Here is a 24,907-nt window from a genome sequence, read left to right on the forward strand (position 1 = left end):
GAGACAACTGGAGCTGGTACTCTATCTTATAGCTCATCCAGAGGAAGTAGTATCGGTTGGGGGTAGGATAGGCTATATAGAAGAATGATTGAAAGATTGAAGGATGGGGGGTGTCTGGTCAGGCAGGACAGGCAGGATAGAGAGTAACATAAGGGAGAAGGACATAGAAGGACATAGGAATGGCATAGGAAACCTTGAGAAGGTTCAAAAAGTGGGCAAATTCATTAATAATAAAAAAATTGGTTATAGAAACTAGATCTATTTAGGTTAGAAAAACTGCACCTTAGAGGTGACCTAATAAATATGTATAAATATATAAGTGATCAATACAAAGACTTGTCTAAAAAACATTTCATACCAAGGACAACACAGAGAATGAGAGATCATCAACTGCCAATGGAACAAAGGCACTTCTGTTCTTACAGCAAATTACTTTGTATTGCCTTGTCCCTAAGAAAATTAAATGTTTTATATTTATTGATTATCTAAACACTGTTTTGTAATATTTAGTATATAATCAGTGACATGAAGTCTGTAGACCAGGGGTGGGCAAACCTGTCCTCAAGGGCCATATCCAGTTCATGTTTTTAGGATTTCTGTCTGTAGAAACAGGTGGGATAATTACTGACCCAGCCAAATAGATTAACTCAGCTGTACATGATTAAAGAAATCCTAAAAACATGAACTGGATATGGCCCTTGAGGACAGGTTTGCCCACCCCTGCTGTAGACAGTCCCATCTGAGGAGATCAATGACATAAACTACCTAATTTCCTGTAAAACTGTGAATATATTATAATACCTAGAGAAACCGGGGTCTATAACAACATCTTTTCTCTGACTCCAGCAATCTGTGATGGCGCTGACACCTGCAAAACAGATGAAGTCTGTATAAGACCGGGAGTCTGTCGCTGTAAACCGGGTTTCTTCGGTGCCGATTGCAATTCACGTGAGTACAACAGCACAGACTTATTTCAACTTCTTTAACAAAAGATTCAAATCTTAAGGTCATTGGCTAAATTGTGTATGATTGAATGACACTGTAATTGCATATCATAATGAGATGTAATGTAACCTAAGGTCTGCTGTACCGTAAAATGCACCTGTCATGTAGGGGGTATGTGGTTTTATATATTTTATTTATTTAAAAGATCAATGTCAAGTCAATCAAACGGGGCTGAGCGTCTCCAAGTCTAGTTTCCCTTGTGTATGACAGCCTTCTTATTCGTTGAAAGAGCTGACAACAATGGTAAAGGATCCTAGGCAGGATGATAACACTACCCCCATATGCTATTTTGCCCCTTTCATTGAGAATTTTAGGAAACTCAACTAGTTTTTTTAAAAAAATAAAGCACTTACCTCAACATGTCACAGGTCAATTTTATTCGAGTCAGTCTTGCAGTGTTCTGATATTGTACATCATGCGGCTCATTTTAGCATAAAATACGTATTATCGTACTGCGTACGGGCACCAAAATTGGGTATGCCTGCATCGGTAAGAATTTTGCATATCCCTGACTTGTGCTTCCTTACTCCTGGAGAGGTAAGGGATGTGCCAGCTTAGGCAGAGTACAGTAAAGGTGTGTTCATGTAATTGTGAGGTTAGTAGAGGTCCTCCCTCACAAGCAGCAACCAGCACTAACTAGTCCAAGACAGGGCCCTGTCATAATGAGACACAGCCCCAGACTGTTCATCACGAGGCTGAATTCCCCGGGGGATATGGGCCTGCAAAATAAATGCAAGTCCTATGACTAAGCAGTATAGTGAAAGAGTGTTTGAGACTAGTAAGGTGATGTACTAACATGGCTCAGAGGTGCAAATCTGCATCATACCACCCAATCAGCAGTTAACTGTTATCCATCGTTGCCTACCCTCCCGGAGTGTCCAGGAGGCTCCCAAGTTTTTGGGAGCTCTTCTGGGCTCCGGGAGAGCAGGGCAACCTCCCGAGTCTTGTCCACTGCCCATATGGAGATAGATAGATAGATAGATAGATAGATAGATAGATAGATAGATAATTACACTGAGAGCATAATAAAATAATAAATTAATAACACGATTCTTTATTCCCTAGCATGCCCAGACCAGTACTGGGGATCAGACTGCAAGCAGAGGTGTTCCTGCCATCCGTTTGGAAAGTGTGATGGGGTGACTGGCCAATGCATCTGCTATCCTAACCGTTGGGGCCCTAACTGTCAGAACACCTGCCATTGTGGCCTGCACGGGACCTGTGACCACCTCACCGGATTGTGTCAATGTAACCCAGGCTGGTGGGCGCAGCACTGCAATAAACAATGTTTGTGCAATCTGGAAACGTCCCACTGTAACCAGACTAATGGGCAGTGTACATGTAACAGTGGGTGGTGGGGCCTTCGGTGCAGTATAAGTTGTAAATGCAACAAATCTCCATGTCTGCAAAGCAGTGGATATTGCAAGTGTCGAGAAGGCTGGTATGGTGCTAAATGTGAAAACCCGTGTGACTGTGTACGTGGCAAATGCAACCCTGTAAATGGTGACTGTGACTGTCACACAGGATACCAAGGAAAGAGATGTGCAGATCCTTGTCCTGCTGGGAAATATGGACGCAAATGTGGAGAAAGGTGAGTTGTGAAGCAAAATGCAGAACATTTTTTCTCCCAGAACCCAACTAAATTTGTAACAAGTAATGTTTGGTGTCCCATATCATACATGACATCCAATGGTTGACATGTTGTAATAGCCAACAAGGGCTTTCTTTTTGCCACTCATGACATAGAGGTAGATTTATCAAATCTTCTAAAAAGATAATTTAGCGCTGTTGACAATAGCAACCAGATTGTAGCTATCATTTATTCTAGTACATTCTAGAATGTACGTAAATGATAGCTAGATTCTGATTGGTTGATATGGGCAACACTGTTACATTTTGATAAATCTACTCCTTAATTTGTCATGCTAAATGGAGTAATGTAAAGCGCCACAGTGTTTGGAGTTCTGCTGCTGATTCTATTTCATATAATGTCCTATGTCTGAATGGCACTAATGCCCAAATTGTTTTCATGTCCTCCCATGCTATAGTTGTCCTTGAGTCCTTTTTTGAATAAAGTATAAATGGAAATGTAATTAAATCTTTGTAAGATATAAATATGTATATGCTCAAATTGACATGGAATTGTCAGTGGCAGGGGCAGGCTGGGCTGTGGGGTAGGGTGGTATCTGCCCCCCTGCCTTCATGTATGATTTGGACACATAAACGTGCATAAAAATATACTCTTTTTAAGTCTACTGGCCTAATGATTTAGTGTATATCCACTCTGACTATCTGACTTATGAGTATTTACATTGTTTTTTCTAAATGTTCTGACAATAACAAACATCTACACCACCGGGGTCTTCTTTCTGCAGTGGTCTAACATTACCGTTAGACCATTATTACACCACACCCAGGTTCCCCGCAATTCCAGAGTAACACCACACCCGGATTCCCCACAAATGCAGAGAAATATCACACCTGGGTTCCCCACAATTCCACATAATTACCACACCCAGGTTCCCCATAATTTCAAAGAAACATACTCTTAATTGACAACCTGGAGAAATTTGAATTAATCCACTGCTCAGTACAAACAAGTCCGAGCCATGGAGGCCCCTCCTAACAATTTACAGAACTTAAAGTATCTGCTGTTAATGTCTTGGTGCCAGGCACCTTCAGAGGTCTTGTGGAGTCCATGCCTCGACAGGTCAGAGCTGTTTTGGTGGTACAACGGTGGCCTACACAAAATTAGGGAGGTGGTTTTAATGTTGTGACTGATCAATGTATATCCACCACAGTACTGATTGGATGGCTGACCTTTTTATTGTGCTCAATGACATGTATAATTTACTCAGCAGGCTACCGTATAAAATTATACGCATCTTAGTATAGACAGTTACAGACATCACAAAGCACCAAATTAATATAAAGAGTGTTTGTATGTGCTTGATTTTATACACCTCTGGCAATGGGTCTGATTAAAACACCTCAATTCTATAATTAAAAGGTGTGGAGAAATACTTTTGTCCATATAGTGTATTTATGCATGGCCTTCATACTATCATACATGAACCGCTCATGCCTCCAGAGTTCATTAACTAGATTGATCCAATAAGGCACACTAGGTGGCTCAGCCGCCATCCACCCCCCAGCTATAATAACCTTAGCCAGGGAGGCCAAGGTAAATATGTATTTAAAGAGTGGGTTATTCAGATTTTCTTCTAGTGTGGTGCCAAACAGACAGATCTTAGGGCACAGCAAAGGGGTCACAGGTAGTGTGGAGGAGATACAGTCCCAAATTTTGTCCCAGAAGGATTGAACTACTGGGTATGACCATAGAAGCTGCCAAAAAGTGCCCTCAGGGTTATCGCACTGAAGGGCACTCTGTGGAGGTGTGCCGCCCCAACGTGCGCAGCCCAGCCGATGTTAAGTATACTCTGTGTACCATATAAAAATGGACCTGCTGTAACCTGAGACAAGAGGTAACATGTCTGATACCTCCTAAACCATACTCAACTCCTCGTCAGAAAAAAAACCCCAGATCGGCCTCCCATTTCATTCTGAGCCGATCTAGTCCTCCAGGGGACACCTGAGGCAACAATAAGGCATAGAGCTCAGATATAATTTTACTGACCCCACAGACTGTAATACATTTTTAACCAGAGAATCTGAGATCTGAAGCAAACCCCCAGAAACTGGGCACTCAGGGCATGTCTCAGCTGCAGATACCGGAAGAATTGGGTATTGGGTAATGGGAAAGCCATTCTCAATTGTTCATATGTGGCTAACTTATTGTCTATATATATTTGATCAATGGTTTGAACTCCCGGCCCTCTCCACAGCACTAAACCTTCCAACCCCATCAGCTTCCTGAAACCAGCATTCGACCACAAGGGAGTGTCCGGGTCCAGCCCTTCAGCTTCCATGAGAGCATGTGCTATTGCCCAAATCATTGATGCCTGTCATATTATAGGGGCCACCTCACTGGGTCTGTGCTTAGATAACAAAATCTGCAAAGCTCAAATAGAGGGATCCATTTGCTTGCCCAAAAAATGTCCTAGAGTGGTGTTCTGCGTGGCGCCAAACCAGGAGACCAAGTTTGTAAACTGAGAAGCAAGGTAATAAATTCTAAGATTGGGAAGAGCTAGTTCTCCTGAATTTTTGATTCTACATAGTGTATTAATGCACACCCTAGCTCTCTTACCACACCAGACCAGGGAGATGAGATGTTTATTAATGTTTTGGAAAACCTTCATATTAGTAGATATTTAGAAAAGTAGATAGATATACCCAATTGTAAAGTGTAACGTAATTTCCTAGCACTATACAAATAAATGTTGATGTGATAGATGAATGTGGCCTACATCCATACTCAAAAACTTCAAAGACTATGCACACAATAAATTTGAAACATAATAGGGCATCTATCATAGACACTGATGCTACAAAAACAGGCAGAGGTCATTGAATGGATAGTGGTATGAATTAATAGGTGGCGTTATATAAATAAATGGTGATGATGATGATGATGATGATGGACGAAGGTGGCCTGCACCCATAATAAAAACTTCAAAGACTAGTACTATGCACTTTTCGATTGGGCACAGCATTCACTGGACACCAAGAGCGTCACTTGACAAAAATTTACTGAAAATGACTGGAAATTAATGTTATTGAGGTTAATTATAATGTGATTTTATCAAAAAAATAAAAAAAAAGGGTTTTTAGAAAAAAATAAGGATCTAAAACCAAAACACGCGAGGGCGGTTTTGCCAAAACCAAAACACGAAGTTAATCCAGATCCAAACCCAAAACACGGGGGTCAGTGAACATCTCTACTTATTATATTTTTGGTTCAGGAAGGAAATTGGTAACTGTCACACTGCTTCCTGTGTCTTTTTAGCCTTTACTACTTTTTAAGTATTTAACCTAAGAATTACTATCAAACGCCAAAAGAGTGAAATATATATTTGTTGTCACTATTACTAATAAGTACTTTGTACATGAGTCTATGAACATTTTACAGCTGTCGATGGGTTTTTATCATATACAAGATTGAATCTGCACAATCACTTGAACAATTATCATTTGAAAATTATATTTTTTACTGCACATGCTAAACCAGTTTGCATTATTATTATTATTTTTATTATTATTATTATTGCTATAATTATTATTATTTTCGATTACTAGTTGTGGAAAATGTAAACAGGGTCAGGTGTGCTCACCAATGGATGGATCCTGCCTGTCCTGTGAGCCTGGCTGGAATGGTACTCGCTGCAACCTACCCTGTTCACCTGGAAACTACGGGGTGAACTGTGCTCAGAGGTGTCCCAAGTGCCATCAGGATAATGTCTGCAGTAGCGACACAGGAACCTGTCTGAGCTGTGATCCTGGGAAGATGGGACCTAGGTATGTCAGAATATCACACATGGCAGGCATAGCTATAATCTTTCTGACCAATGGGAGGATGGTATTTTTTCATGATAGTTAAGTTTCAGGTTAGCTTCTGGCAGCTTATTCATATTTATAAACACACTTGTCAATAGACCTGATCTAGAATAGATTTTCCTGGATTGTGGCACCCAGAAGCTGTGGATTTGCCTATAATGGCCATGGGTTAGATTATTCGAGGAATGATTTGGGCGTAGCCTAATATTTTCTCATTTTTCAATCAGGAATATTGGCAGGTATCTCCTGCTCTGATTGCTGTATTTAGATGGTAGAAATGGAGATTATGTAAATATTTAGAGCTCTAAAGCTAAATACATTCCTTTCACGATCTAGCATGGGGCAATACAGCACAATCTATTTATTTTTCTGTGTACTGCTACCATATTCTCCTTTCTTACCAACAGTAAATCTTTACGTATAAAACTGAAGGTTGGCCAAAACATATGTACTTGGCCAAATTGATTACAAGTGTTAATTATTGTACTTGTCTCCAAAGATGTGAGTTCTTTTGTCCAGCTGGAAGTTATGGGGACAGATGCCAACTCCTGTGCCCGCTCTGTATCCATGGGAGCTGTGACCCAGTAACAGGGGACTGCGTTTGTGACTTAGGATATTGGAAACCCAGGTACGTTAGTGTTAGTCAAGAAGCAAATTAGGAGATATTTTCTATTCTGTTGCTGCTATTTTTGCTGATCTGTTCATTAAATAATATAATATGGTGAGAAGCGCACATAGGAAGGGGCGAAAGACACCAAGTACCCTTCCACTGGCCCCGAGAATGTAGACCATGCTGGATGGTCTAGGTAGACATAGTAGTACAAAAACAAAACCATTTACTATGTATCCTGGGTACAACGCAACCGATATCCAGTGTATTCTATTGTTGTTTGTGGGGCAATTTTTTAAGCTGCATCCTGACTACTGCCTCACACTGCTTCCTGCTCCTGCATGACACTGCGTCCTGTCTCCTGCATGACACTGCATCCTGTCTCCTGCATGACACTGCGTCCTGTCTCCTGCATGACACTGCGTCCTGTCTCCTGCCTCACACTGTATCCTGCTCCTGCATGACACTGCGTCCTGTCTCCTGCATGACTCTGCATCCTGTCTCCTGCATGACACTGTGTCCTGTCTCCTGCATGACACTGTGTCCTGGCTCCTGCCTCACACTGCATACTGGCTCCTGCATAACACGGATTCCTGGCTCCTGCATGACACTGCGTCCTCGCTCCTGCCTCGCACTGCATCCTGGCTCCTGCATGACACTGCGTAATGGCTCCTGCCTCACATTGCATCCTGGCTCCTGCATGACACTACGTCCTGGCTCCTGCCTCACACTACATCCTGTCTCCTGCATGACACTGCGTACTGTCTCCTGCATGACATTGCGTCCTGTCTCCTGCCTCACACTGTATCCTACTCCTGCATGACACTGTGTCCTGTCTCCTGCATGACTCTGCATCCTGTCTCCTGCATGACACTGCATCCTGTCTCCTGCATGACACTGCGTCCTGTCTCCTGCATGACACTGTGTCCTGGCTCCTGCCTCACACTGCATACTGGCTCCTGCATGACACGGATTCCTGTCTCCTGCATGACACTGCATCCTCTCTCCTGCCTCGCACTGCATCCTGGCTCCTGCATGACACTGCGTAATGGCTCCTGCCTCACATTGCATCCTGGCTCCTGCATGACACTGCGTCCTGGCTCCTGCCTCACACTACATCCTGGCTCCTGCATGACACTGCGTCCTGGCCCACACTGGAACTTCTCTCCTGCATCACACTGTGTCCTGGCTCCTGCCTTATACTGCCTGCTGGCTCCTGCATCACACTGCGTCCTTGGCTCCTGCCTCACACTGTATCCTGGCTCCTGCCTCACACTGCATCCTAACTCAGGCCTCACACTACATTCTGGCTCCTGCCTTATACTGCTTCCTGGCTCCTGCCTCACACTGCATCCTGCCTGACACTGCATCCTACCTCCGGCCTCACACTGCATCCTAATTCAGGCCTCACACTGTATTCTGGCTCCTGCCTTATACTGCTTCCTGGCTCCTGCCTCACACTGCATCCTGCCTGACACTGCATCCTACCTCCGGCCTCACACTGCATCCTAACTCAGGCCTCACACTGCATTCTGGCTCCTGCCTTATACTGCTTCCTGGCCCCTGCCTCACACTGCATCCTGGCTCCTGCCTCACACTGCCTCCTGCCTCTTACTGCTTCCTGGCTCCTACCTCGCACTGCACCCTGACTCCTGACTGGTGAACCTGTCATGGCTGACAGATGCCGTGGTTACTATGTTATAGATATGTTAGAGCACCTGCATAATACTCTGACCTGCATTTCATTAGTAGAGGCTATAGCAGTATGAAGCTGTTGCACACAGAATGCCGGGACATGCAACTGAGTTAGATTTCTGCTAGGTAACTATGAATGTACTTCTTCAAGGTGTCTGCCAGCCATGACAGGACTCTGTGAGGCAGGAGCGTGGCAGCTAAGCTTTTACTTCTTGTGAGCAGCTGCCTGTCCCCACACTAATTAGTAAAACATAAATCTGGGATGGAGATACCCTTTAAAGGCAGGGTGTGATGGGATCATATTGACATGTTTCCTTGCATATTGCAGCCTTGTGTCAAATATAGCACCCGGAGTTCTGATATGTCCCTGAAAAATATGTGTCTAGTATTAGTGGGTTTTTTATGTACAGCCAGGGTGCCTCATACAATATATTTCTGCAACCTCACATGAGGTTCCTCAAAGAATAGAATAAGTAAAATAAGTGATGGAACAATGAAACGGTATAATACTACTTTGTGACTGTATGAAGTTCCCGCAGTAAGTAGTGCACTAGTGTTTGCTCAGCTTTAGCAGCATGTTAATATCCAACTGGCTGGTCACGCGGTGCCTCACTTACAAGAGCACTTGATGCACACAATGAAACACCTTTGTTTTGCACTGATGTGACTGCACGGCTCACCCAGCACACATCAAGGTGTGCACCAACTCTCCCCTCTCTCTGGAGACACCTCCGTATACTAGTGCAGGGGAAGCGGACTGTGCCACAGTGTAAATGTCATATCCAACCACTGTACAACCACCCATGTCATTACATATAACTATCCAGTTATCTTCTAAAGTGACTGAGGAATGTGGGGTCTACTTTTATTACATGTCCCTTTTTTCTGTTATCGCATGTGCAACATGAAGGTGGAAATAGACTCCATTAAAAGTATAGGACGAGCTCTGAAGAATTCAAGCTCTGAGCTGGTGCAAAAGTCCTTAAACATAGCAAGGAAAGAGAGCCATAACTAGAAATGTTCGCGCCTGGAGCAAGAAGGAAATGTGATGCCCCAAACCCTCAGTTTTAACCAAATTAATGTCAAATATTAACTCCCTGGGTGGCCCGGTCTTCTCACACAGCCCTAGTTACGGCCCTGCGAGGAAAACCCCTAAAATGATGCCCTCTCCATCATTTTAGTAATCTTGCTCCACAAAAATATGTGTACTTACTTCACACATTGCAAGAGCGCACTCCACCCAGCTCCTTCCCTCGGCCTATGCCAACTACTGCTGATTTGTAAATCCTGCCACCTTGCTTCATAAAACCTATTCACTTTGACAGAAATCTAGTAGTACCTGCCCTAATTGCGGTGCACTTGGGATCCAATCTAACGTTTCACTGCCCCTCAGCCACTCTGTGCTTTGCAACTTACCTCCTTTGTGCAGAGATGAATCATCATCATGGTTTAGGTGCTATATGAATTTACTGAGCATGGAATTTCACAATGGAATTCTCTATATCACTAGAGAAATATACTACCCCTGGTCAGGAGGGCAATAGATAAACTTTAAAAAATATTATCCATCAATGCAAATCACCGCACATCTAACTCCTCAGGAAAAAAAATAGTTTCTGTGTCATTTAAATGAATTAATTACTTTGTGACATTTATCATTAGTTATATACACTCTAATAAATGTTCCTCCCTGATTAAAAAATTTGTTCATAAGAAACCCCTTGAACTGTGGGAACAAGGGTATAAACAAGCTATCTGCAGCTGCATCATTCTCCTAATGTCATTGGGTTCTGTAACACACAGAGCTAATAGCTTTATGCACTGATGTTTGAATCCCTAATGTTGTCAGGGCAATGACTTGACTAGACCAGGTTGTGTATACCTGTAGCCCAATTCAATTAGCAAACAGTATATATAATTGTATTAAATGAGAAATAACTGAAGTATTTGTCCAGCCAGAATTATTTGCTGTTAGTGATACATTACTATATCCAGTACATTCTCAACAGTGCAAATATTTTTGCTGCATTTGGTTGGCCAAACCCACATGTCAGTATGATGAACAAGGACAACAGTGTTTAGGGGCAGAACTTTTCTATCTTACAGTATTGTACAGGGATGCAGTAAAGGGGCAATCTGCAGAAGATTTAAGCTTTTTATTATTTGTGGACAGAAATGCTCTGTTGAACACCTCAAGAGCATAATGATCATCTACTGGGGATAAATATTATCATCTCCAGGGATAAATATTATTTCTTTAATTACTTAATATTAATTACTTAATTAATTACTTTTATAGAGAGCTGTAGCAGAAAGTCATAGTAACGAATTGATGAACCGAACTGTCCCAGATAGCAGAATTCCCCATGACTATCCAGTGATTGAATAGTATGTATAGTGACATTTAATTCAATGTTTATTGTTTATTTTTTTAGTTGCAATGAGACATGTCCTCATGGTTTTTACGGATCCAACTGTTCAAGTACCTGTGAGTGCGGTGAGGGCCCTTGTAACCCAAAGTATGGAACATGCCTACTGAGTAAGTCAGCTTGATGCTATAAATAATATCCATGTATGGTTTTTACAATGTAATTGTGGATGGCATTGATGGATCTCTTTAATAACAGTATGTGTTGTTTTACGGATAGAGCAGACGGTATGTCCCAATGAGTGGGGTTCGTAGTCTGCAGTTGGAAAACACTGGTGCGAATTGGTTTTGTACAATATACAAAGTACAGAGATCAATAACTTATCATTGAAGCTCATTGTATCTTGTCATAAGCTCAAATAGATTGTATGCAATGAAGGGAAAGGGTAAACATGTAGCTTGTGGCTGTCTACCTGTTATGGTACTACAAGTCCCAGCATACCCCACCAACCAACAGGCTGGTAGGACATGCTGGGGCTCCGTAACTGTGCACTGGGTTGTAGAAGTCTAAATAAATAAACATACTAATCTGGAACCATGATAAAATATTGGTAATTAACTAATGTAAATAATGTATTTGTATTGTGACTAAATAATATGCTATTGCAAAATTATTTACAACCAAAAAGGATAATTGGTGCTCAACAATGGTAACAATACTGAGTCAATGTGAACAAACAAAAAGACCTGATCTTGAAGCGTGGTGAGAACCACCTGGATGTCCGTTACATTAATGACAAATATTGCGCCCAGCCGAGGATTCAATACCAATATGACAGACTTATATAAGTTGGCGGCTCTTGCATATAATGTGGTAGCCTTGTGGTGGAGATGATATGCGTTCTCTCTATCCTGTTCCCATGTGCTGCAACCCTCTGGCCGTTCGATCACTAAACCTTTGGTCGTAGTGTGCATGGATCCATTAGAGAAAATGAACATACAGAATCATCGTGAAACTATAAAACACTTCCTTTATTAAGAGATAAAAGTTACACTTACATACGACTGTAAGAGATCGTATAACCAAAGATAATGTCATATGTGGACCTCTGTTCCTAACGTGTTTCATCCAAATACCTGGACTTTCTACCTATCATATGTATCTATCTGTCTATTTATCTCATATCTATCTATCTATCTATCTATCTATCTATCTATCTATCTATCTATCTATCTATCTATCTATCTATCTATCTCATATGTATCTATCTCATATCTATCTCATATTTATCTATCTCATATCTATCATTTTATCTCATATCTACCTATCTATCCATCTATCTCACATCTGCATATCTATCTCATATCTATCTATCTATCTCTCTATCTCATATCTATCTATCTAATATCTCTATCTATCTATCTATCTATCTATCTATCTATCTCATATCTCTCTATCTATCTCTCTATCTCATATCTTTCTATCTATCTCTCTATCTCATATCTCTCTATCTATATCTCTATCTAATGTCTCTCTATCTCTCTATCTCATAAGCTAAAAGCATCCCTAAATGATGAAGACCATCCTTCTTTTTAAACCACTAGAATGCTTGCCTCTTCCTCTTCTTTGCCTGGAATGCTCTTGCATAAGGGATTGGATGCAGGTAAAAGAAAGGAGTGAGAGGAAAATCATTATTCTTAGCTCACAGGGCTAGCTTGCTGTATAGATAATGTTTGATGTACTATTGATTAATACTGACAGGTCAATTTAAATGTGTTTGATTTTTCCACCATAGCTTCGAGCCAGAAAGGAGCAATAATTGCTGGAGCACTTGTTCTATTGTGTCTGCTTTTCATCCTCTGCTGTTGCTGTTGCTGCTGTTGCTGTGGGAATAACCAAGCTGAGAGTAAAGACAGGTAAATAATGTGAATTGTAACCAACACCTCCTACCAAATACAAAGCATGGTGGGATGTTCCGGCATAAATTTTTATTATAGTTTATATATACATTAAAGTGTATCCGTCTAGTACCCACAATGAGACAAACACTGCATTTTGTGTACTGAAACAATTCATGAGAATGCAGCTTTTCAGTTCTCTTTGTGCCTCATATATCACTGTTTAGTATGAAATCAATAGACATAGACATAGCATGAATATTGCTTCAGCCCACAAAACTCAATTTCATGATATTAGTGATTTGTGAAAACTGGTGCAAAGGAAAGTAACTTATAACAACCAATCAGATGTCTGTATTCATTTTAGAGAATGAATTGGAAAAACAGAATGACAGAATCCTATTGGTTGCTATGGGTTACAGTTTCTTTTTCATGTGCACCAGTCTTCATACTTGTTCCTTTATTAAAAAAAAAACATGTACAGAAATAGAGTAGGAAGTGAAATGGTGTAAAATGAATTGTGATAAGATTGAACACATTGCATAACTTGTTACATCACATTTTAAATATTTTACTTGTTGCTGACTTATATATATATATAATTTACTATAATATGAAATAAGTGTTCAAAGTAGCAAAAACTATTTTTTTTTCTTATTATTTAAAATTACCGTACTTTAGTGGTGAACAGAAATGGAATTAAACATCCAACCCTGCTTATCTGCTATAGCCTGCCACGTAGTGGTAACCAGACAACCAATATCCTGTGTCTGTCATTAGTTGTTACGTCAAATGCTCTAATGTGCTAATAGTGTGAGAAGCACAATAATGTATGTTACCACTATACTGGCAAGAGTGTGATTCAGTGGTGGAGCTGTTTGAATGTTTGCATTAAGATAAAGGTCATGACAGTATATTAGAACTCTTAAACAGTATTTATTCGCTATGTAAATATTACAACAGAAAATAGACTAATTCATTATATAAATATGACAAAGAATAACGTTCCACATCTATGTTCTAGGGTGGACGGGCAAAGAATACACACAGACAATTGTACAAAGAGAAATATATCATATTATGCACAAAATACAAACACTGGTACAATCAACACATACCCATATAAATAAAAACACAATAACTATTAATTAATACATTAATAAACAATCAAGCATACAAAATAAATAATAGCACAGAAGGAATTTCTGTAATACTAAAGGCAAATATTTTCAACCAACTAAATAAAAATAAAAATAACATTAAATAAAATTCTTCATAATATTAGACGTGATATAAACAATACCATAGAATTCTGAAATAAAAAATTAAGGAACTCCAAATATAATTATCAGTCCTTTGATAGAGCTACAGGACCTTGGGGTAAATGTATGAAGCTCCGGGTTCTTCAACACCCGCGAGTTCGGCGTCTTCAGTGCTTAAATTTAAAGTTGCGCTGCCTTGTAAAGGGAAGTTTCCCTTTACAAGGCAGCGCTGCTTTAAATTTAAGCGATGAAGACGCCGAACTCGCGGGTGTTGAAGAACCCGGAGCTTCATACATTTACCCCCTGGTCTCCTAATTCTGGGACGTTCTCCTAAATGTCTCTTCCTAGCTTGCAGCCCTTGCCAAATTTAATTTACATAGCACCAGCATACATTCACAGAGATTTACAATGGCCATCAAATACAAGAATAAATCAATGCTGGGTATTAACAGACAGACAAAGAGGTAAGAGGACCCAGTTTGCAAACTGTCTGTTTGGAGTTTGTATGTTCTTCCCGTGTTTGTGTGGGTTTCCCCCAACAGTCGAAAAACATACAGATAGACTAACTGGCTTCTGGCACAGCGAACCCTAGTGAGGGTTTGTGTTGTAGTGAATTTAGACTATGAGCTCTAATGGGGCAGAAGCTGATGTGAATGATTCAATAGTCTTTGGAAATCTTTGTATAATATTGTAGCACTAAGCAAATAAACTATAATTATAATCTATAGGCTGTTGTAAATACTGTGTATTAAATAAATGAAATGGTGAGAACTCAAAGCCATCTGTTGATCTCCTTTTACATATTGTGATAACCTTTGCTGGGCAATTGTTTTTCAATTTCCCATTTGGCTACTGCATATATTAAATAGGGGAGACGGTGAAAACTCTATCCAAGTATGCCACTACACCGAGGTAACCCGTTACTGACGGGACAGGTTCCTGTGGTTACCTACTACATTAAGTAACCTTAATACACTGTGTTATATACCATTTCCTTCAGATTCACATCTACTGTAGAGGGCACACAAATCCCTCATGTGAGAACCCTCACCACTATATTTACTTGTTCTTGACTCTATTTTATAGAACATAATGAGTCCACATATTATAATATGAAGCTTGATTGGCACCTCAAATGTTATTTTTAAAAGTGGATGTTATGATGTATTGCAGACACGCTGTGTTAGTCATATTTTACATAGTATTTAGTCCTTCGTGTGATTTGGCTGATTTTTGTAAAATATGCTCATTAGCTATTTGCATGAACAGGTGTACTCCAAGGGGTAATTTACTAAACTACAGGTTTGAAAAAGTGGAGATGTTGCCTATAGCAACCAATCAGATTCTAGCTGTCATTTTGTACAATGCATAAAATAAATGATAGCTAGAATCTGATTGGTTGCTATAGGCAACATCTCCACTGTTTCAAACTCGCAGTTTAGTAATATACCCCTAAGTGTTACTGGTGTTATCTGTACTCTATTTGTACTGTAACTTATGGGATGGAGCTTTTGGCTTCTTCTTATCTTAACTTCAGTTTTATCTTTAAAATGTTGTGGTACACTAAGACTAGAAACTCTGTGTGACCATTAATTCTTAGAATTGTGTTGTCCATCAGGCAGATATTAGGATATTGGAGTTGACATTCACAGTTACAATGCTGTAATTTGGAGCCACTTGCTGTTATGTAGAATTTCCCATCACCCACATAAGCAACCCTTTCCATGTCACAATGCCATTTTACGTCTTACGACACGTGTTTGGAAAATCCCTCTTTGCTCTTTTCTTCTTCTGCATTCTTTAAAATCTTTAAGTACACTTACTTTTACATTTCTCGTGTAATGCACTTCCACCAAATTAGAGTATATCTTGTTGGTGGGTATGATGGGTCGTGCATTGGAGATTGGTACAAACAAATTCAAAGAACTTTACATGCATCAATATTTTATATAATTTTAGCAAGGTCTCAACGTTGCACATCGTCAGTTTAGCCCCTGTAGTGCCGTAGCAGTTTGATATTTGACAGAAATCTCCGCTCATTTTTATGTGGTGGGAGGGAAAATGAGCAGAGATTTGTACTGTAATTGCCAGCAACGTGTGCAGCGCAATGTCCACACGCCACATCTCCCCCTTTAAGTTTGTTTTGTAATTGCAAGAAAACCAAAGCTATTTAGCGCATATTGTATATATTTACCTTTTCTTCAAAATGCTAACAGAGTCAAATATAGATTGTAAAAGACAAAAAGATCAGAAATAGCGCAAAACTTAAAATCGGCACAGTATAATTTAATAAATAAATATAAAATAATAAATGCAAACCATTGTACATATGATTAAAAACAGGTATGATTAAGTGACCATAAACAATATACACAGTCCAGACACTTAAGACTGATATTGCAGGGAAAAGTTAGGAGCACAATATAGATTGAATCACCCTTTGCTTTAAGGTTGTCCTCAGTTTTTAAAAAATTTTCATTTAATACCATTAGGGGGAATTCAATTGCCTCTATGGAGTGTGGGGAAAATGAGCAGAGATTTCTGACAAAAAAGAAATTGGAAAACAAACAATACTAAAATAAATGTACTAAATACCTATACAAATCATATGTAAAAGAGCATTAAAGGGATGGTTGGCATAATGTCTGGACTATTTGGGTCCAGAGTGTCAGTCTGGAGCAATGCAGATATAAAGGGGGGAAGCTGCGAAGTGTCTCCGCAACGTCTGCTGTGAGACACTTCACGGCTAATTGAATCTCCCCCACCTTTATGTCTGCTTTGCTCCACTCTGACGTTCCTGACCCGAATAGTCCAGACATTATGCCAACCATCCCTTTAATGCTCCTTTACAAATGATTTGTATAGGTATTTAGTACATTTATTTTAGTATTGTTTACTTTCCAATTTCTTTTTTCAGAATGAACGTATTTTATCTCTCATAAAGATGTTAATCATATAATTTGTTTGTGGGCTACAGAAATGTTTTGGGAATAACCAGTGAGTGAAATTTAAGAGGACAGGGTCATGTATTTATCTTACATTGGGGCATTGGCAGAGTAACCAAACTACCAGACATTAGCGTAATTTTGGAACCTTTATCAATATCTGGACTCTATATAAAAAATAACATTGCCAGAATTAATTGCATCCCACATACTTTCAGGTGTGTATCAGATCATCAATACAAAATTCCTTTCCATATATATATTCAATCTGGACAGCTCTGTGGCCCATTCTACTTCTGTGGTGTTAGGAATTACACCACCTTCAAATCCTCACTCAATGGTTTTGTCAGTGAAAATCACGTATGGCGCAGTTACATTATGTTTTATGATAAGCCCATGCATCCCACATGCATTAAAATATGGCCAGTGTCAGTAACTTTTGGAGATCTTTCACTAATAGCCAAAGTAATAAAATCAATAACTATATCATTTACATTCTTCTTTTCCTTTCTTTCATTGTTGAGACAAGACTTAGGGCTAGATTTACTAAGCTGCGGGTTTGAAAAAGTGGGGATGTTGCCTATAGTAACCAATCAGATTCTAGCTTTCATTTATTTACTACCTTCTACAAAATGACAGCTAGAATCTGATTGGTTGCTATAGGCAACATCTCCACTTTTTCAAACCCGCAGCTTAGTAAATATACCCCTTAGCTTCCTTTATTATTATGTTGTTTTAGAGGAAAGGCTCGTTTAATTAGGCCAATATTATCCACCCCGGTATTAAAATTCAGATTGCACTTACCTATGTAAATATGTCTCCCTTTCAGGCTTTCCCAGTTCTGTATGCTACATCTTATCCCATATGTGTGGAGCTTACTTTCTTTTACTTTTTTTCTACTACTGATTAATAAGGTGTGGTTTGCCTTTACCCCCAGTTATTCTAATTACTGATGTATACTGCTCCATGCCAAGATGGTGCAAACACTCTCTTTCCTAACACTTTAAATCACTGATCATATTCTTGGACCTTCCCATATTTTGCACCACAAAAATCATTTAGTAATATGGAATGCAGAACATTTTTACCCATGCTTTCTGCAACTGCAGTTTGTGACACCGGGATAATAATGGTCAACAAGAAGTGACCTGAACTGTGCATTATTTGGCCAATCATAGCCTGATATTGACTCCCTCCATTTGTATAGTGTGGGGTAGACTCAGGCCCGGATTAAGAGACTAGGCCCCTGGGCTATGGGTACTGTGAGGCCCCCATTTGTCAAATGACGTATGCCCAATCCGATATTACTGGGGGGCGCCCAGTAATATCGAATTGGGCATACGTCGCTTGACAAATGTTATTTTAATATATCTACCCTGTATTTTCAAAAAGCAAAAAAAGATATCTATGGATTAATGTACCTTATGGATTAATGTATCTTATCCTACAATTTGTAGGAGTGCAATAGTTTGAAATCAAATGGTGGTTTATTAAGGTTAAAACAATACTAACTGGTTTTAGCATAGGTAAATAATAAATGGTTGCTACAATTATAACCAGTTATTATTGTTTTAACATTAATAAACCACCATTTGTTTTCAAACTATTGCACTCCTACAAATTGTTGAACATACATACGGTACATTAATCCATAGATATTGAGGTATGATGGGCAGCACGGAGGATAAGTGGTTACCACTTCTGCCTCACAGCACTGGGGTCATGAGTTTAATTCCTGACCATGGCCTTATCTGTGTGGAGTTTGTATGTTCTCACTGTGTTTGCGTGGGTTTCCTCCGGGTGCTCCAGTTCCCTCCTACACTCAGAAAACATACTAGTAGGTTAATTGGCTGCTAACAAATTGACCCTAGTCTGTGTGTGTGTGTGTGTGTGTGTTAGGCAATTAAGACTGTAAGCTCCAATGGGGCAGGGACTGATCTGAATGAGTTCTCTGTACAGCGCTGCAGAATTAGTGGCACTATATAAATAAATGGTGATGATGATGATAACAGGGAACGCTGGAATATATTTTACTTATCTACTTGCTGTCTTCTTCCTCTTCAGCTAGTCGCTGCAGGCTCCAGCTGCACCTCTTTCTTCTTGCTGTCAGTGCGGGCGTGGGGCGCACTGCACTGATTAGTGTGGTCAGGTCATGCGAGAGACCACAGTCTCATGTGACCTCCTCACTAAGCAGTGCAGGGCGCGCCATGCCCGCACTGCACTGACAGCGATTGCCGGCGGTATGGAAAAAAACCCATTAATATATATATATATATATATATATATATATATATATATATATATATATAAATGCTGCTTGCAGATCTTTCTTAGGGGCCTTGGGCAGCTGGGAGGCCCTTAAGGAAGAACTGCAGGTAGCGTTTTATAGCCTATAAAGCCCTGCGGTTAATCCGGCCCTGAGTAGACCTTAGAGCCATTAAGCACATTAGAAGCATATCTTTACAGATACAGTTACTGTAGGTTTTCCTGGACAAAATATCTACAACATAATTTAGAGTTTGCCCTGTTTCCTCTTTTAACAGCTCAAGAAGACTGGGGTTAGTAAGTAATGTCAAGCTTACTTTTCCCAGTAAGAAAGGTCACTGGCGACCACATAAAGTGACCTCCATCTACAGAATCATTTAGAAAGTAACATTTTGGATGCTATGAGGCTATTTAGTGTGAAGTAGTGTTGGGAAGGGGTCCAATAAAATACATTTCTTTTAGAAGCTGTAGACCCAAATTTGTAAGTGTTGATGTGATTTATGATTTGTTTGTGGATAATGGTGGATTCACTGAAGATAGGGCAAATATGTAGCTCATTGTGAAAAAAACAAAAAAACATCCTCTTTAACTGAAGCCCAGTATACTGAATACATTACTTTCTGTACTGTATTGTCTGCACAATAATGCCCCCTACTGGATGTAAATGAAACTTTCTGAAAATCTCATCAGCCCAATTACCCTCTACAGGAGAACCTACATCCTATTGATACATTAGTTTTCGTTCATTAGATTCTAATGCAATTAATTGAGTAGGCTCAGTTAATGCTGTAGGTGTAGTGTATTGTTTCACAATTTCATGTGACATATATGACTTATTAAGGGTTAGCACATCAGCTGATGTGGTCTCTCTCTCTCTGCTGAAACATCAGGTCTACTGGGAGTTTCCCACAAATCTGTCTGTTTTGCTGCCATCAGTAGGCCTGAACCTATTCAGGCAACATGGTTAACAAATTTGCTACATAAGCCTTGACTCTATGTATATTGATAACAGTATCAGGACACTCTTCCAAGATCCAAGCAATCATTTCAAGCTGTTGAGAGGAATTCTCATTATACTAATGCATAATGACAGGGTTAGGTATAATAGCATCAAGTCCAGTGCATGCTTTACCTTGGTCGTATGATGAGCCATCACAATATACATCAACACCTGGCACTGAGGTATCAGAGATGGGGTTGGGAAAAAGGGAAGGCTGTGAAGTCATAGGGAGAGTTGGAAATAAGGATCTGCGATGTGTCTCTGGAACAGTCCACGTCCCATAAACATGCGAGAATAAGTGGAGGTCTTAGTACCATATTAAACGGCAATATATGCAGTTCGACTTAGAGGCAATGTTCAGCGGCACCTTGCAGCTAATGGAATATGCCCCATAAAACATTCATGGGGTTTTCCACGAGCCGCTGCACTACTCATAACGGTTTGGCTGCAGCTGCTGTCTGCGTCCCGGCGGCCTCTCTGAGAGCCGGGGTGTCACATCCGGGCAGGGCATCCAGGCTGTAATGGTCAGGAAGCTCCTGTCAGAAATGGTACTTCCCAGCCTCAGGGCAGAGTGCTGTGCTCGGGGGCATGTTAATTAATTATTTGCCAACCTGTGGCGAAATTCAGACCCTCCTTTGTTTCATTCCTATTGGCTGTCAGAAATATTTAAGGCAGGGAGGGCTTAGCCTCCCTGACAGTTTTAGCTTCAGTTCATCTTGTTGCTGACCAACTCCAGGTTGTATCTGTAAGCTCTCTGTCCTTACTGACTGACTTCTGTCGTGACCCTTGCCTGAACTTTGGACCTTGCTGATTTGCCTGTTGCCCTGACCTCTGCCTGAATGCCGGACCTTTTTCCTATTCTCCAGTTGCCTTGGACCTCGGCATGATTCTTGGACCATTCAAGGTTTGTCCTGTCTTCTGGTACAGCACTAGTAAGTAAAATGACCTCAGAGCTATCTATGACACCGGCAAATTTAGCCACAGATGTGATGTTGACAGCCAGAAAAGTCAGTGAAGTATTAATGACTGGTCATGTATTTGGATGGGATACACTGGATAATTAGTTGTGGATTCAATTTGCTGAATATAATATTAACTGATTCTTGGAGGAGGATATTGTTTGTGTGGATCATGGGCCCTTCCTGAAATAATTTCTTGGCCCTGCATCCAATCACAATCATGCTTATGTTTAGCAAACACATGTCTCTATTATTTGAGACACCCTTGCATCTTTGTAAATTGGCATTGAAAAATATTCCAAACCTAAAAACAGTCACTTAAGTTTATGACAAATGCCTTTAATTCCAATCCTGTGTCTCCTATCTATACCAGAGTTTTCTGTAGCTACAATGTGTCAAGTACCTTGAGCCCTTTCCCTGTCTATAAAGAGTGAGTATGAGGTTGTGGTAAATGTATTATCAATAGGAAAGTATCAACTAACATTTTCTCCTGAGGATCTCCTTCAACAGCAGCCTTTGTAATGGGTTTATTGCATTCATCTCTCCTGAACTCCACAAGTGGAGGGATGGAGACTACAAGCCATATACGGAATTATTAAGAACAGCAGTCCTTGCTGCGCTGTGGTTTTTTTTTTATCTGTAATAATTGCTTTTACCCTCTAATAATTCATTATCATTGTAGACTGATTATTAGTAAATTCAGGTAATCTTGTCAGTCTGTGTATATCAGGTAAAATTCTGTTTAACAAAGCCCTTTTGCAAATGTCATCATTTTGGCCGCCCTGTGTTTAATTTGAAAGGTGAGTTTGTAGAACTTAAACACATAAATGGCCTCTTTGTAAACCCTTCTATTGATTCTTCCTCTCTTTGTACACAGCTCACAAAGGCTACATGGCGGTCAATATTCTCTATAGCTAAAGTTTTTAGTACTTCATGTGTCAGCCCTTGCTTGATTCTAGGGTCTGTGAAAACATGCTGGGGAGCTGGCCCTTAAATTGTTATTAAGAGAAGCAATAATATAGAAATACCTGTATTTTAGCTTAAACTTCTATTGCCTCTCTCAAATTGCTCAATCCCTATCATAATACTGTATCATCTCCCGTCTCTCTTTTTCCCCAAATACTTAATAATATGATCTCAGTGCCAGGTAAAGAGCTAAAAACTGTAAAATATAATATAATTATATGCTGCTCCGTTATCCAGTGGACATTAATAAATAGCATTTTTACCCTTCAGTTTCTTTTTAATAATTGCCATATTCACATTCTTTAGCTTGCAGTCATGGTTCTGTAGATTCCTGCAGTACTTTACAAAGAACAAGGTTAGAATGAACATTTAGGGCTAGATTTACTAAGCTGCGGGTTTGAAAAAGTGGGGATGTTGCCTATAGCAACCAATCAGATTCTAGCTGTCATTTTGTAGATAGTACTAAATAAATGAAAGCTGAGATCTGATTGGTTGCTATAGGCAACATCCCCACTTTTTCAAACCCGCAGCTTAGTAAATCTAGCCCTTAGAATTAATGACATCAGATGTAAGTGTGGGTGTCAGTGATCATCTAGCACAGTGTTTCCCAAACCCAGTCCTCAGGGACCCCTAACAGTGCATGTTTTCCATATCTCTTTGCTGGAGCACAGGTGTGTTCATTACTGACTGACACATTTTGAAGGATCCACAGGTGGTATAATTATTTCACTTGTGACCTGGAAAACCTACACGGTTGTATCAAACGGAAAAAATATAAAGGAAAGGAGGTCAGTTTGGTTCTCAAATGAGGTAGTAAGTATTGTAAAAGGAAAACATGGCTGTTAATCAATATAAGCTAGAGATGCTCAGGCTCGGTTCCCCGAGAACTGAACATACTCGAACTTATCAGATCCGAGTAAGTACTGTCGCGCGCCCTTGGAATTGAAAACGAGGCAAAACGTCATCGTTATGTCGTCGGATCTCGGGAGTTTTGGATTCCTTTTTAAGACACAACATATAACGGTGGGTGGGAGGGAGCACGGACCCCCCCTTTTTCTTTTGTGCCAATGTGTCCTAGATGTGCTAGGAACTGCCGTGTGTTTGTGGCATTGCTCTGTCGCTTACCATCCAGCCAGATCTCTGCAGTATTTGTCCGAAAGTATATGAAAATAATATTGTGATCTGTGAGGTGGTCAAAATTTACTGCAAATGACTTGAAATTAGTGTTATTGAGGTTAATAATAATATAGGAACAAAAACAAGCACAAAATTATGTGATTTTAGCATATTTTAGGTTTTTTTCTAAAAAATCCAAAACCAAAACACACAAGGGCGGATTTGCCCAAACCAAAACCAAAACACGAGGCTAATCCAGATCCAAAACCAAAACCAAAATCAGTTCACGGGGGTCAGTGAGCATCTTTAATATAAGCAGACATGGAGAAATGAAGAGAAAGAGGTATATCTAGCTATACAGAAGGAGACTAGGAAAGCAATCAGATGTGCAAAGGATCAGGCTGAGGAGAAGATAACACAAACATTTATAGTATATAAGTGATAGAAGAAAAACAAATGGAAGACTAGTAAAACTTGTAAGGAAGCAAAAGACTTAACTCATCTCAATATTTTTTACTCAGTATTCAGCAGAAGGGAAGTGACCACAGCAATAAGAGCAGAGATACAAAGGAGTAGACACAAGTGAAATCAATTTACAGAGAAGAAGAACTCACAAAACTGAAAGTGGACAATATAACACCATTACCAAAATTATTCAACCACTCACCAGTAGGCCTTACTTTGGTAGTAGGGACTTTAAATAAACTGCTGGAAAGAAAGGATTGTTTAATATCTAAAATCCAGCAACTTGCAAGATCCCAATCAGCATAGTTTTATTGGGGGGAGATCATGTCAAACAAATCACCTTTTTTGACTGGGTGTCTTTTTGAGGGGCATTGAGAAAGGGGAGAACAGGTACAAAGGATAGGAGGAATATGATAGAAGTATTCAAATATATTAAGGGTTTACAAGGTAAAGCAGGGTAGCAGTTGTCAGTGTACGAGAAACTTTAGAACAATTGGACATTATCTAAAGCTGGAGGGTAATAGGTAGAATTACCTCCGAACAGAGGTGGTAGAGGCTAATGAAATACTGTAGAAACTTGTAAAGATGTGTGGGATAGACATTATCCTGAAGATGAAAAAAAACTAAGAATCAGGTAGGGTCTACTTGATCAGGTAGCTTCATTTTTCAGCTTTTATAGTAGATTTCAGAGGCAATTTTCCTTGAGGAAATCTGCTATTTGATGATCAAAGAATCAGCAGGTAGAGATGTTCACTGACCCCCATGTTTTGGTTTTGGCTTTGGATCTGGATTAACTTTGTGTTTTTGTTTTGGATCTGGATTAACTTCGTGTTTTGGTTTTGGCAAAACCACCCTCGTGTGTTTTGGTTTTGGTTTTGGATCCAGATTTTTTCCTAAA

General features: G+C 39.9%; 1 protein-coding gene across 1 annotated transcript in view; it reads left to right on the forward strand.

The window, feature by feature from the left end:
• Positions 1-24,907, forward strand: part of SCARF1 (scavenger receptor class F member 1) — a 57,658-nt gene that overhangs the window by 20,180 nt on the left and 12,571 nt on the right. The window contains exons 3-8 of the mRNA XM_075196713.1: positions 847-948; positions 2,071-2,596; positions 6,202-6,420; positions 6,959-7,087; positions 11,200-11,303; positions 12,929-13,049. Of these exons, the coding sequence (XP_075052814.1) occupies positions 847-948; positions 2,071-2,596; positions 6,202-6,420; positions 6,959-7,087; positions 11,200-11,303; positions 12,929-13,049 (1,201 nt within the window). The remainder of the gene's footprint in view (positions 1-846; positions 949-2,070; positions 2,597-6,201; positions 6,421-6,958; positions 7,088-11,199; positions 11,304-12,928; positions 13,050-24,907) is intronic.

This window comes from Mixophyes fleayi, chromosome 2 (genome assembly GCF_038048845.1).
Source record: "Mixophyes fleayi isolate aMixFle1 chromosome 2, aMixFle1.hap1, whole genome shotgun sequence".
Taxonomy (NCBI): Eukaryota; Metazoa; Chordata; class Amphibia; order Anura; family Limnodynastidae; genus Mixophyes; species Mixophyes fleayi.